The 14,989-nt window shown below is 38.4% G+C and overlaps 2 protein-coding genes across 7 annotated transcripts in view; one reads left to right on the top strand and one right to left on the bottom strand.

Moving 5' to 3' along the window:
* The first annotated feature begins 3,819 nt into the window (after positions 1-3,819).
* degs2 (delta(4)-desaturase, sphingolipid 2) lies at positions 3,820-8,874 on the top strand. The gene is made up of 3 exons (XM_037746184.1): positions 3,820-3,975; positions 7,071-7,813; positions 8,534-8,874. Exons 1-3 carry the CDS (start codon positions 3,894-3,896, stop codon positions 8,675-8,677), a joined length of 969 nt encoding a protein of 322 aa, XP_037602112.1. The 5' UTR covers positions 3,820-3,893; the 3' UTR covers positions 8,678-8,874.
* Positions 8,875-10,085: 1,211 nt separating this feature from the next.
* evla (Enah/Vasp-like a) overlaps positions 10,086-14,989 on the bottom strand; it is a 48,245-nt gene continuing 43,341 nt past the window's right edge. For all 6 annotated transcript variants that reach the window (XM_037746181.1, XM_037746180.1, XM_037746179.1 and 3 more), the window contains 8 exons: positions 14,132-14,376; positions 13,823-13,938; positions 13,535-13,562; positions 12,959-12,983; positions 12,807-12,867; positions 12,493-12,550; positions 12,317-12,374; positions 10,086-11,541 (listed from right to left, as the gene is read on the bottom strand). In XM_037746181.1, the coding sequence (XP_037602109.1) occupies positions 11,504-11,541; positions 12,317-12,374; positions 12,493-12,550; positions 12,807-12,867; positions 12,959-12,983; positions 13,535-13,562; positions 13,823-13,938; positions 14,132-14,376 (629 nt within the window). In that variant the 3' untranslated portion in view covers positions 10,086-11,503. The remainder of the gene's footprint in view (positions 11,542-12,316; positions 12,375-12,492; positions 12,551-12,806; positions 12,868-12,958; positions 12,984-13,534; positions 13,563-13,822; positions 13,939-14,131; positions 14,377-14,989) is intronic.

Below are 14,989 nucleotides of genomic sequence, written 5' to 3' on the forward strand. Positions count from 1 at the left end.
AAAAAAGAATTGTGAGCAGTTTACACCGAGTCAGCTTTAAGAAAAGAAAAAAGGTAGAAAAGGCACAAGGTAATTACAGTACAAAATAAGTAGCACAGCTCCAACACAATAAATAAATAAATAATTAAAATATAAAACGCCCTCAGTGTAGTCAATAAATAAACTAAACTACCCTCTGCATAGGAACCATACCCCCAGAATACAAATATGCCGTATATATGCTCCATAACCACTTGTAACTCTCAAACATTTCTTGAAACATTACCAATAAGATAAGATAAGATAAGATATTCCTTTATTAGTCCCGCAGTGGGGAAATTTGCAGTGTGCAGCAGCAAAGGGGATAGTGCAAATAAACAAGATGCATCAGCTAACACAGTCAAAAAAAAAGAGCTAAACAAAGTGTAACAAAATATGAACCATTTAAATAGAAGGAAGTATATAAATAGGAGCAGTATATACAGTATTGACAAAATTGCAGAAGTGGAAAATGATATTGCACAGTGATAATGAATGAATGAACGAATGAATGAATGAATGAAATTCCACCTGAAAATATCAGGTTATTGTCATGCCCATAATAAAGATATTAACGTGAATGAAAATCTGTATGTTATCAGCTATTTTGAGGAAAAAAATACAATGTTCTTATTGTCATATTCATCATTATATGTAATAGAATCAGAATCAGAATCGTGTTCATTGCCAGGTGTAAGAGGTATACACTAGGAATTTGCTTTGGTTTTATTGGTGAAAATAAGCAGTATAATAACAAAAGAATAGATAAAAACGTTAGAATAAAAAAAAATTGAAATTCTACCAATATACAATATAAGCTATAAACAAAAATAAACTTTTTATTTGCACAAATTCATGTATATGAAAGTGAAACCTAGATTTAATGTGTTTCATTCTGAGTTTCTTTCTTACATAAAAATCCCTTAAAGTCATGAAAAACCAAAATGCACTGAAAATTCTTAGTATAATAGAAGAATATGAATTACAGGTACAGCCCTAGCCCTTATTTTTATTTATTATTATTTTGACATGAATGAAAATGTGTATGTTATCAACTATTTTGAGGGAAAAAAATACAATGTTCTTAATGTTGTATTTCCTCGTGTTTATATGCTATGTTTTTTAACACTCTCTCTCTCTTTCCCTCCTGTCTAAACTCAGCCTTCCTCCTCTCTCTCCGACAACAACTCTACACTACTGTACTCTCGTCGCCACAATGCTCCAGTTTTGAAGTATCGCGTGATTTGAACCAAAGAAAGTCCCGTTCAAATGTGAGACTCGAAACATTACCAATCATGCCCATGTCTATCTGCAGGACAGATAATAATGCACACAATGCACTTTCATAGACTAAGCTACTGGAGTTACCCTGCACTATACTCATTTTAACAGTTTTCTTCATCTCCTTGTATTTTTATATCTGGTATATTTTTTTGTACTTTGTACTTTGCACTACTAGAATTTCCCTCGGGATCAAATAAAGTTATTATCTATCTATCTATCTATCTATCGAAAAGCCCTTAAAGTCATGAAAAACAACAATGCATTGAAACCTCTTAGTATAATAGAAGAATATGAACTACAACTTTAATTTATTATTATTTTCATGTATAATTTGACATATTGTATCTGTTCTTGTTCTGTATGCACCTTGTCCTTTTACTCTAATGCAATGATCTATGAGCCATGTTGTTTGTGAATTTGAATTTGTTCAATAAAAAAAACAAAAAAAACATTGCCAATCATGCCCATAAAGATATTTACCTGAATGAAAATGTGTATGTTATCAACTATTTTGAGGAAAAAAATACAATGTTCTTATTGTCATATTCATCATAATATGTAATATATTAAAATAATGCTTTAAAATAATATGTCTAACAACTCAAGCTAATACAAATGAGGACGAACTATTAAACCTGAGTATTGATCAACATTTCAGCCTCTTTATTTGCTCCACTTAAATATGTAATTGCCAATTAAGGTAGCATATAATGATTATTTTCATTACTGAATATGCAGATTGGATTCATTTGTTTATTTGATTAGTTGTTTGGTCTATAAAATAAAAAAAAATATATATATAATTTCCCAGAGACCAGATGGGATGATTAAAATGCAAGTTTGGTCCGAGCAACAGTCTAAACCCCAAAGATAGAAAGAAAAGCAGCAAATTCTCACATTTCAGATGCTGGAACCAACAAATAGCCTAAGCACTTTTGCTTGAAAAATGACTAAAACGATTAATCGATGGTCAAAATAGATGCATATCAAGTTATCAATACTACTACTACTAATACTACCATAACTTAAAGGTCTAACTCAACACATTTCTTGAACTAAGTGTGAATATGAAAGAGCAAAAATTTTGGAAATGTAAAAAAATCCAACAATTTGCATATACCCTGTCTCCTACCATGGTGGGAATGGTAGGAAATTAAAATTAGCCTATATTTCTGCTATGACATCATTTATATAACTTACTAATAATTCCACTGATATTTAACAGATTCCTGTGTTACGTAAAACAAGTATGTGGTCTTGTTTGTAGAGCAAGCTGTCTGGACAGTAGCTTCTTTGCATATAATGATTGTTTTCATTACTGAACAATATGACAATTATTTGTTCATTTGATTAATTGCTTTGTCTATGAAATTAAAATAATTTCCCAGAGACCAGGTGACATATTCAAAATGCATCACTTATATAACCTACTAATAATTCCACTGATTTAACAAATTCATATATGTAAAATAAGTATGTGGTCTAACTTCATTTTACTTTGGTTTGTTGCCGTTTGCTCTGCGGCTACGAACCAACCAAATGCACTGTAATATGTGGGTTAAAGGTGATTCAGCAGTTCGACCCACCAGCAATGTTGCACTTGTTTCTATCTTTAAACCGTGTAAATCCTCAAATGGGATGCATTTGATATGAGAGACTGCCTGCGCTGCATTATTTTGTGAGGTAATTAAAGATTGATTTTTTGTTCAAGCTGATCTGGATGCTGCAGGTTTTAGAAATGTACCACCTGCTTGTGTAAAAGAAAATGTAATGGAAATTAATTGCTGACTAATCTGATAAATCGCTGAATCATTTATCATTTTTAAAAGCTAAACTGCCAAACATTTCCTAGTTCCTGTTTCTAATAATGAAAGAAGAATTTGTTTAAAGACTGAATCAGAAAGAAGCCTTTAATTTCTAAAGCAAATTTTGACATTGGTCTCTCTTTTATCTTTGTCTCATGTCAGACAGAAGCAATGAGTTGATTTTGATGGGATGTTGTTGTTGATGTTGTTGTTGTTTGCTACTGCAGCAAAATCAATTGCCCCTTGGGGACAAATAAAGGTCTTGAACTTGATTTTGAACCATTGTTATACAATTTACCAGCTGTAAAATGCCACTTTTAAGCTGCTCAATTTAAGTTTTAATATGATCATATAATCATAATATAATAACCTACTAATAAGTCCACTGATTTAACAGATTCATATATGTAAAATAAGTACGTGGTCTTGTTTGTAGAGCTGGACTGTATTTTTTTTTTTTTTGATATTCCATTTGCAAGCATTCATAGCATCCCTCTAAATCTAATAGGCCTAGTGGTAGTATCATACAGTATCATCATTACTGTTGGAAGAATGCAGTAGATCCAGTTGTTCTCAATGCTTGGGAGTGAAAGGTTGCATGGCCTACATTCAGCCCTCCCTCATCTCGGAGGAGGAGTTAGTGATCACACCCTCATCCTCACACACCTGCAACCTGCAGCCTGCAGTGTGAGTGGGAGTGGGAGTGGGTGTGCCCAGATACTGTGAAGGTTTACTGACACACATAAAGCCACAGAGCCGGCTGCCTCAGACAGAGGAAGGATTGTCATGGGGAAGACAGGTGGAAGAGGAGACTTTGAATGGGTCTACAATGACCAGCCACACACTTCAAGAAGAAAAGAAATCCTGGGTAAGAAATGATGGATAATTTTGCTATTTAAAATAAAAAAAATCTGCCGAGTTAAATTCCTGGTTAGTTTGTGTAATAGTTGTATGTTTTTTAGTTTCCTTGGCTATATACAATAGCCGGTTAAACCTGTTTAGCTGTTGCTTAACAAGCTTTAGTACACAATGGATGCAGGGAAACATAGAAACTGACAAAATAAACACACATTTGAATAACTCTGTCATGTGGCTGAAAGTTACATAATTCTTTTTAAGCACAAGTAGAAATTTTCTTTCAAACACCCTTTTTAAAACTACATTTCTTAAAGGTAAATATATTAAATAAAAGTTAATAAAATAGTATAATTTGCAATGAAATTTAGACACATTTTTAAAGCATATTTATATATGTCATATATCTGAATTTTGAAAAATTATTAGTAGTAGTATTATATCAATTATTTAAGCAATTATAATATTATATTATTATTTTTGTAAGCAAACACTTATTCTCAGAGAGTGGGAGTGTGGATCTCAGCTGCAAAGTCACCCATGGGAGAGAGCAAAAGGCATTTTATTTATTTATCTATTTATTTATTTATGTATTTGACAAAGACAATACATATAGGCATGGTTACAGTTAATTCAAGTGCAACCGATGCAATGTATATACTGTAGGACTTCTAGGCTAATTTGCAGACCTTGTCCCTGTTTAGACTTTTAAAGAAAAAGTAAAAATACTTAATACCACATCATACATTACTATCAATTTACACATGTGTGTTCCCACATGTGTGTTCACAATCAGTAACCAGTGATCACAGGTTTGGTTTAGTTTCAGCTGGTGTTTCACCTTTTCATTAAACGTTTAATTTCATGATGTTAAAGTGTGACTATTTTTTTAAAATACCAGATTTGCTTAAAAAAAACCTGTTGCTTTAATCAGTTATCTTTCTCTCTGACTTGGGGGACAATAGCAGCTTATTGATTTTAGCAGGTGCAGTTGGCAAGGCTTCCAGGCTCGTAACGAGACACATTCCCTGCTCATAACAAACAAACATGAAGTGAGAGGAAAGGCTTTGTGAGAGTCGGGGGATCTGAGTGGATCCTTGAAAGAGTCACCTTTATCCAACAAGAATATTTGTCTGAACTGTATATTATATTCAGGCTAAGATCCATCTTATTTACTCAAATCTGTATCAAGAGTAGTCGTCTTTGGTAATCTGATCTATTATGTAATTTGAGTAAAACAGTTTAGATGAACAAGCTCTAACGCTGTTGCTGTACATTTGATCCTGGCTTTGTCCACCAGTCACTCTGGTGTGAAAGAAGAAAGAAGGTGATGGGCCGTTTGACACCACCGAGCCTTAAATTATTAAAGTGTTTTTTTCTTTTAATCATCCTCTGCCTTGCCCTGATGTGAATGTCAGGGGTCACTGAGCCTCACTTCCTTTTACAAGATCATGTGGGATATTTTGATTGACAGGTGGTTTTATGGTGTATTTGAATCAATAGTTCAAATGAGTAGCTGTTTGGCAAGTCTGCTGCCTGTAGTGGCTCAACTCGCATGTCATGAACTTTATAACTGCCATCGCTACAGTAGTAGTCACACGGATGATGAGTAATTGTGACGCCGCGTGTTGATTAATCATTTTTATCAGTTCTGGAAAATTTTAGCTCCAAATGAAATGTGTGATTTTAAGTCTCGTGACTTAAATAACTTGTCTCTTTGTAACATGGTGATGAAATCCTGCGGTGGCTGTAAGGCCTGTTCTGCACGGCGTTGGCTGTTTATGATGTCTGGCTATTGATTTAACTTTATGCCCTGTGGGTGGGCAACTCTGCCAACACTGCAAAATGAATAGCCCATAAACATGGCTATAAATAGCATGAGCAAATGGCACACAGTTCAAACCACACAGTAGAGTTGTATGTTGAAGAATTTGTGTTTTAAAACGGAATAAGGGGGCAGTAGGGAATTCCTGCTGGCTAAACATTAACAAAAAAAGGAGGGTTTGGTCAATAAAGGGGAGACCTACATGCAGTGATACCCTGTGGAAAGCCCAATTTGCGTAGGGACATTACACAAGTGAGCTGAAGGCAAAGAAGCAGGCCAGATTTGCATGAGCAATCACCTGATGGTGTATGGATATCATTCAGCTTATGCTCTTTAACCCCTGTGATCCTGAACTTTTGACTGTAAGGTGTGGCCTGTTTAACAAATCAGAACCTGTTATTTTGTAACTGTCAAATTAATTAAACTTAGCTTTTTTTTGTAATGGAAATTGTTTTTAAACCACTCCCTTGTATATCCTTAAGTTACATGTCCCTCAGCAACACAACACCTCTGCCAATTAAACGTGACTTTTGTCAGCAGGCCCTTCCCAGGAGAAGAGCTGGTACCGTACAACATGCTCGATTGTGTTCTTTGGGATGCACTGAGTCACCGTTTTACAGTTGAGATCAAGCTTTTGAAAATGAGTGAATGTATCCTGCAGCTGGATTCATGACAGATATTTAAAAGTCTTATTGATAACATTTTTATTTAGACGAATATTTTAAAAAATAATAATACATCCACAGAGTCTTAAGAAAGGTGCTGAATAAAATATGTCTTTTCTTGAAAAAAAGTATGATTGTGAATTAATCATTTAAAAAAATGTGGGCGGGTCCGAAATTAATGTTTTGTTTATCTCTGTGAAAGATATCTGACGTTTGGTTCCTACTTCTAACAAGGCTTGTGAGCCAACAGTAAAATGACGTTGGTATCGCGTGGTATCTCAGTTAGTGTGGAAAAAACAGATAAATGGCTGAGATTGACAGTAAGTGCCTGGCAACGACTTGGTGTGTGGTGAATGCAATGGAACGGGGGAGGGAGGATGCAACATCTAGTGGCAGTATCAGTTACAAAATAAATTAAAGTTAATTTACTCCTCCCTTCCGCTCTCATTAATCCACTATTTACTTTTTTTTCATTTGGTTCCCTTTGCTATCTTCTGCTTTTCAACTCCCTACCTTTTATTTCTCCTATACCCTTAATCCTCTTCTGCTCTTCCTACTTCCTCTCTTTCCTACAATCACCTCACCTCTGTTCACGTTCCTTTCTGCTTCTCTCCTCAGCCAAATATCCAGAGATCAAGTCCCTGATGGGTCCGGATCCCCAGCTGAAGTGGGTGGTATCGGGCATGGTCCTGACCCAGCTCCTGGCCTGCTACCTGGTCCACGAACTCTCCTGGAAGTGGGTCTTCTTCTGGGCTTACGGCTTCGGAGGCTGCATTAACCACTCCCTGACTCTGGCCATCCACGACATCTCGCACAACGTGGCCTTCGGCAACAAGCTGGCGAAGTGGAACCGCTGGTTTGCCATGTGGGCCAACCTTCCCATCGGGCTGCCATACTCTGCTTCCTTTAAGAAGTACCACGTCGACCACCATCGGTATCTCGGTGGCGACCAGCTGGACGTTGACATCCCTACGGACGCTGAGGGATGGTTCTTCTGCACCCCGGCAAGGAAGGTCCTCTGGCTCTTTCTCCAGCCCTTCTTCTACGCCCTTCGCCCGTTGTTGGTCAATCCCAAACCGGTGGGTCAGCTCGAGATCCTCAATGCAGCAGTTCAGATCACAGTAGACTTTATTATCTACTATCTATGGGGACTGAAGCCCATTGTTTACCTCATTGCCGGTTCTATCCTGTGTATGGGACTGCATCCGATCTCCGGACATTTCATTGCTGAGCATTACATGTTCCTGAAGGGACACGAGACCTATTCTTACTATGGACCACTGAACTTGATCACCTTCAATGTTGGGTATCACATGGAGCACCATGACTTCCCGAGCATACCTGGCAGTAAACTACCTCAGGTAAAGACTAAGTTATTGTGATGAATCATTCCAACAGGTAAACTCTGGACTCATTATTTCAGGTTGTGAGGGATTTTTTCACAAGGTGTGGGGCAGATAAGACGGGGCCTCTCCTGTCTTTCAGAATCTGAACAAAAAGGTATCGGCAAAATGACACATTTTTTCTATCAACTGCAAATATTTATCAGACGAAAGGCCGGGCTTTGTAACTGATTAACTGCTCCTCTGTAACCACCAGAGCATGAGGAGATCCAAAGTGAGATACCTGCCTTTAGACACAGCCGACCACTGCTCTCATTAAACTGGTGGAGCTTTTTTTGTTATTAAAAGAGGGAATAGTATCCTCTTTTTTTTTTTTTAGGTAGAATAATCAGTTTTTTCATTATCGAGTGAAGTGATTTTTTTTTAAATGTCAGAGAAATAAAATTAGTATCTAGCCATCAGTATCAGGCTGTGTCAACACCTGTGATGCCAACTGTGCCCGGTGGTAGTTTGTTTGCATAAAGTAGAACGCCTTTGAGTGCAATGTGTGCTTCTGTCAGCCGTTGTCTGTATCTGATTGTTGTAGTGAAATAAGGTGCCATGTTGACCTCTGCCTGAGTCCCTGAGGTGCTTCTGACACTTTACAACTGCAATTTAGATATCATGTATATATCTTATGTGCAATTTACATACATATTTTCATTCTCACTCGTGATGTTTTTTTTTTTTTATTGGCAGGTCAAGGAAATCGCAGCAGAGTATTACGACAACCTGCCTCAACACACCTCCTGGATCCGGGTATTATGGGACTTTGTGTTCGACGACAGCATCGGCCCATTCGCCAGAATCAAACGGGAGTACAAGCTGAAGAAGCAGGGATAGATCTGTGATTGTTTCCCTTTGAACAGGAATGTGAAATTTAGTCTATGGACCATATTATTATATTCTCTAGTTTAAATGTTTTCCCCCCCTCATGAAGTGTGTGTGGTTGTCACTGTTCGTAAGCATGCTTGAGTTACTATATGGCAAATAAATGTGCACATTTCAGCTGCACACAGTGCATAAAAATAAGAAGAGAATTCAGATGTGGTTTTCTTACCCCTCTATTTATTCATGCTTCTATTCCTGCTCTAAGCCGGCGGCCCGTCGTCGTGACACAGTGATGACATTTCCTTGTATCCAAAAGGCACTGAGAAAGGCAAAATGATATTACAACAGAAATAAAATCCTCATTTCTATACGGATAAAGGTCATATACATTCTCATGAGGTCTTGCGACTCTGACTACAAGAATTACGTCTTCCGAATGAGAGTCGAGGCACATCGAAGCCTCTCAGATTAATATAATTTCACATCCTTCATGCAGAACAGTGCTGAGGTGGAAAAAAGGCATTGAAACTTACCTTTCAGTAAGAAGAGGCTTTTCTTCAGTGATGCCCCGTTCTGCTTGTTCGTAGCTCCATCGTGCTGAAAACGGTTTGACTACATCTACAAGGAGTGGACAAGTAAGAGAAATAATGCAAAACAAGTAGTTCTATAAAAAAGTTCCAGTTTGAGTCTCATAATGTTTTGAAACTGTCACGGGTGCTGAATTGACTGTGCTCAGTAGGACTGTCCTGAATACCATTTTTTTGGGCTTTGAAGCTTGGGTGAGAAATATTCAAAGGTATTCGAAGCGTCGCGGAGCAGCGTGGCGCGGCAGGCTGACATATTCTTCTGTCTGTCTGTCTCCATCTCCCCGTTTCAGTGCCCAGGACAGAGCCACTGTCTCACTAATACTTATTTCATGGGCTATTTTGGGACTTACACATTATCATTACATACTTATATATAAAAATAAAAAAAGATGAAAAAACAAAGTATTCGAATACTGATTTGGAGGTCGATTACCATGGCAACGGTCGAAGCTTCGAAGCATTTGGGTCAGCCCTAGTGCTCAGCAAGACTCTTGTGACTTCTGGTTGTCCACAAATCAACACTTCTGACTTATGAATTCAAACATTACAAGCTTTACCAATTGTAATGTATGGTGTTTCTGTTATTTTGTCCACCCACTTGTATGTACAATTTAAATCTATGTGTTGTGATTGATAACTGTGATCTTTGTTGTTTCTATTTAAATGACTGTACTATATATATAAAAACAGTAAAAGATCTTTATATGAAGAAACTACTATAAAGACTTTGTGGTTGATTTTCCATTTCCTTTCCATGTAAACTTTCCACATAAAACACAAGGGAACACACATACACACACGGCAAGATAATGCGTAGATGGTTGACACGTCTATTGTTTTTGTTTGAATGAATTTACTTCCAGCTTTTTAAATCAGAACGTAGTTGAGAGCGGACAGAGTGGATAGAATGCAACAACCGATATTCAACCAAATCCTTCCTTCAAAGACACATTTAGCTACCATCACACAGGCCTACCAGTCACTTTCTGCACACTCTTATCAAGGTAAGATTTGCATATTGCCATAGCAACCCCCCTTTTATTTATTTTTTTCCACATTGCTACCATTATCAAGTTCAACACCTCGTATATAGAAAGGGGAATCTTCATGGAAACAAACCACTATAATAAATGTACCACCGTTTGTATTTTTTTTTTAATTTTTTTTTTTCAAACCAAATAAAAAAACTAATTCATAGAGATGGGAGGGGGTTCATGCATACTTGAGAGGTTCACAAAGAATAGGATGTAGTACTACATTGTTTTATATCTAGGTAAAACCAGGTGGCACATTTACACTTATATCGGCCTGTTTTGTGAATGATCCCCAAGTTTCAATGATCTCGCACATCTGAACAGGTAGAGAGGAACGTGTTCCTCGGTCACACTGGAGTTGTAGAGCAGACTGTTGTTGTGTTGATTAACTGCCAAAAAAAACAATCACTCATTTGCAATGTTTTAAGCCTCGGATGTGGAGGAAAGAGGTAATTTAAGTGGCTTATTGTGGTTCAAACATGTTTTCCAACATCTCTGGAAAGAAAAGGTTAGACACACAACACCAGTATGAACAAGGTCATAAAAAGCCTGTTTTTTTTTGTTTTGTTTTTTTAAATATGCCAGTCGAGGGCACCTTTACGCCCATATTGTGCTTGTTATTATGAAATAGGGATAAACTAAACAAAAAAATAATAATAGAAAATATAAAAGGCTGACATAAATGGTGTGCAAGATTCCTTTTTTCCTTCTATAATATCAATAAAATACTCATTGTCATCAACAGCATCATCATTATCACCACAGTTTTTAAATAATAAAACAGTAAAAACTTAGAAAACAAAAATATTTTCTTCTTAAGACTGAACAGAGAACAAAGAGTTGCAACACCGGGCTGACTGAGTCTATAGGTGCACAGAGAGGACCACAACACCGAACTCAGCACGAATGTCCGTCCATCCCTCGACTTTTAGTACGTTTTTCATCCTCTGTTTGAGTTCGTCAGTCCCTTTAATCTTTCTTCATCCATCCTTCTGTTTCCTATTCTGCTCCTCTGTCTCATCAAACCCTTCTCTCTGTTTCCTTCTTCCATTTTTCGCTGTCCAGCAGACTCAAATGTTGGCACAACATCTCTGCAACTTGCATCGTGGCGTCGCGAGGTCACAGAAACATTGAGAGAACATTCCCCTGGTCCTCGTATCTGTGCATCTGCATGTCCATCCTCCTCTTGCTCTCCTCCTACCGTTGCTCAGATGAGATTAGGATGTACTGATTCTGCCGATTTCTTGTCTGATGGCTGCAACAAAAGAACACATTTTAGAGAGTGAAAATTTCACTTTGCACTCACACTTTGCCAGTCATGTATTTGTTCATATCCGAATGTGTGGGCATAACAATGAATTATTAATAGTGTCAACAAGCTTTTTCATGTTAGGATTTTACTCAAACTCGTAACATTTTACTGCCAGGGAGTTATAAAAACTAGTGAGTGGAAAAGATTAAAGATTAAATGCTTTATGCTCCCGGATACCACAATAGAGTGCTCCAGGGATGATGTATTTTTGTAGGCCAACAGGAAGTTAGCATCCCCCCGGGTTCCCTCGTTCCCTTGGATTATTGCAGAAAATAAGCTCTGTGGCAAACAAACGTTTATGATACTTACACATTTTGTTCAGCAACATAATCTCCACAAATGAACACCACTTTTATGATTTTTGAAGAGTAAAAAGCTAACGTTAGGCTATAAACAAACTACACCACGGTCGCATCAGCGTGAGTATACACAACGAGGCTGTAAAGGCGGAGGAGTCGGTGTGATGACGTTTAATAGTCTCATTTAGCCACTTATTGGCAACCGCCTTTTTAAAAGACACATTAAGGCTTCAAAATTCATGAGGGGGGTATTGTGTTAACCACAGACCTTATTTCAGGCATCTTACTAAAAACCCATTCAAAAAACCCATCGACTTCCAGACGAGGGAACCGGAAGTGCTAAAATGCTAACTCGTTTCCAGGTTTTAGGTCTCATTTCTGTAGCACTCTATGAACTTTACAAGCGCTGCGTTGCTTACCGTTAATGATTTCATCTTTCACTTTATGCAACTCGCGTACAACTTCATCCAAAATTTCCTGCAAAACAAGACGTGCTTCGTGAGTTCAGCAACACAGGGTGTGTGAAAAATCGTTAATCTACAATATACAATCCGTAAAATCTTTTACTGTAATAAAACACATTAATGATACCAACCTGTTTCATCCTGTCAAATTCTGTGTCTGATTCACTAGTGCTGCCGATGGGTCTCACTCTGCAACACAAAAGGATAAACTTCGGATGAGCATTAGTATATTTAAGGATTATGTTTTTTTTTTGTTAAACATAACCACAGGGCGGCATTCTTCTTAAATCAATATTTAATTTCTGTTACTTGCAGCAGTGCAAAGAATGAAATGTATGCTGAACGTTCCTGATCCTGCGGTTAATGCTAGAGGTTTGCATATTGCGTATTGCATTTTCATATTCAAACAAAACTCCCTTTACTCTTCCTTCTCTCATCTACAGACCTGGACACCAGTGAGGACTTTTCTGTAGAGTTGGATCGTTCCCATGGCTTCTTCAGAGCATCTGGCAAAAAGGGAAAGAACAAATAACGTAAACTCAAGAGTACAAGAATCGGGTGAGAAGGTTTGATTTGTACTTGTTGAGTTCTGCTGACCTGGCCCTCTACCACCGGAGTCGTCCTGCAGGAGAGAGACACATTAATCATCACTACACAAAAGAAAATCAGCTTTACTGTCAGAGGTTCAATTTAAGATCACATCTTAAAGGAATAGTTCAACAATTTGGGAAATTCACTTATGCTCTTTCTTACTGAGAGTTAGATTTGAAGATTGATACCACTCTCATATCTGCATGCTAAATATAGAGCCACGGCCAATAGCCAATTAGCATAGCTTAGCACAAAGACTGTAAACGGGGGGAAACAGCTAGCCGTCCTCTGGCTGTTTTTGTATGTAGGCCTACTTATACTTACTATTTTGAATGCATATGTGCATTCACATTGACAAGGGGGACAAAATGCAGTGCAATATGATGCTGAGGCCTGCTCGGATGATGTATTCATAAAGGTACAAAAAGGTGAGTGTGGACACTTCTCACCCTCAACGCTCGCCATCTGGGCTATGTAGCGGAATGTGAACACAACGCACTAAACAAATGTAAGAAAGTACCACGATCATAGCGGTATCAATCTTCTCATCCTCTCATCATTTCTTGAGGGCACAAGACTTACTTCATCAGGTTTCTCTGAAGCTTTCCGTCTGTGAGAGGGAGAAATTAGCAAATTCAGTAACTAGTACAGAAAGATTGAGACATGGATAAAACTCTAGTACAAGAGCTTATCTTCTTTTTGTGATAAACATTTACTGCAAGTAAAGCAGAACCAGGAAAACCACAATGAAAATGTTAGTATAATATGTAGTAGAATAGCTGACAGAAGAGGTATTTCCTCATGTTTCATGTAATCTCTCTCTGCATGATGAAATCAGGTGAGGTTTATGTGTTTGTGTAGCTGTTTTACCTGCGAGCTAGTAAGGCATTCATTTCCTGCATCAGTCCCTCCCCACCACCTCCACTGCCACCACTAGACCGGTTGGAGTCACTTTTGCCACTTGACCCGGGCGGACTGCTCTCATCCTGAAGGACACATTATAAAATGGGTTGCAGTTTTTTTGCTGTGGGTTGTTTCTGGAGTGAGAGCGGTCTCTGTCTCTTTACCCCCACCTCCCCCATAAAATACACAAATAAACATGGCTTGAACTATACTGATAACGTTAAACCAGAAGGACTGGATATACATCTCCTGAGCCCTTTAACCATGGAGGCTCACCCTATGTACTTTACGTAGTTTGGCTCCAGCCAGTGCTGCAGCCAGTCCTGAGGGTTGTAGCTGGGCCCCGGGCGGGCCCCCAGGGGGACCTCCACCAGTGGGTAGTGGAGGGGGCATGGGTGGGGGCACCGCCATCGGGGGAGGTGGACCCGGTGGCGGTGGTGGAGCTGGAGGCCCAGCCATGGGTGGTGGAACTGCAGCTGGAGGAGGCGCCACAGAAAGGTGACCTGCAGAGACAGGGGGGCCTGGGAGGAGCACAGTTCACTATTGGTTAATGGCTGGATGGGTTGGTTGACCCTTTTGCCCTTTGGAAGGTTGTACGAGGACCGTCTGAGGAATGATGTGCTACACGCTCACACTTTATAACACCTAACAACTGCTTACTACAAGACTGCTGGCCAGCAGGGAGAGCGATATTGGTTATTTGGTAAATTGGCTGATTACGTACAGATAAATAAAGTTTTTTTTAATATCTTTTGCTTTATAGGCAGTCATTGATTCAGTTTCATTTTAGTGCAGTATGAAAGTTACATTATTGTCTCAGGGTAATACAGTTGCAAATGGTGACGGTTTTGAAAACTCCACCTTATAGGATTTTTCCATACACATTTGCTGGCTTGGCTCGACTCGGTTTGACTCGGTTTGACTCGGCGCGTCAGCCCAGCACGGCAAGGATTTGCATCTCCATTACAACAGGGCTACCTGCTTGAATGTGTGTGTGTGTAGTGGTCAAAAAAGTGTCTGTAAAACGGTGAATAAACGCATTAATTTCCTATATTCTTCACAATAAAAGAGCCCTGTTATTTTTGCTGCTGTTCACATCCTCTCTGCAGTATTAGTAGACTTGTTTTTGTTTTT

The sequence above is a fragment of the Sebastes umbrosus genome, chromosome 16 (assembly GCF_015220745.1).
Source record: "Sebastes umbrosus isolate fSebUmb1 chromosome 16, fSebUmb1.pri, whole genome shotgun sequence".
NCBI classification, from domain to species: Eukaryota; Metazoa; Chordata; class Actinopteri; order Perciformes; family Sebastidae; genus Sebastes; species Sebastes umbrosus.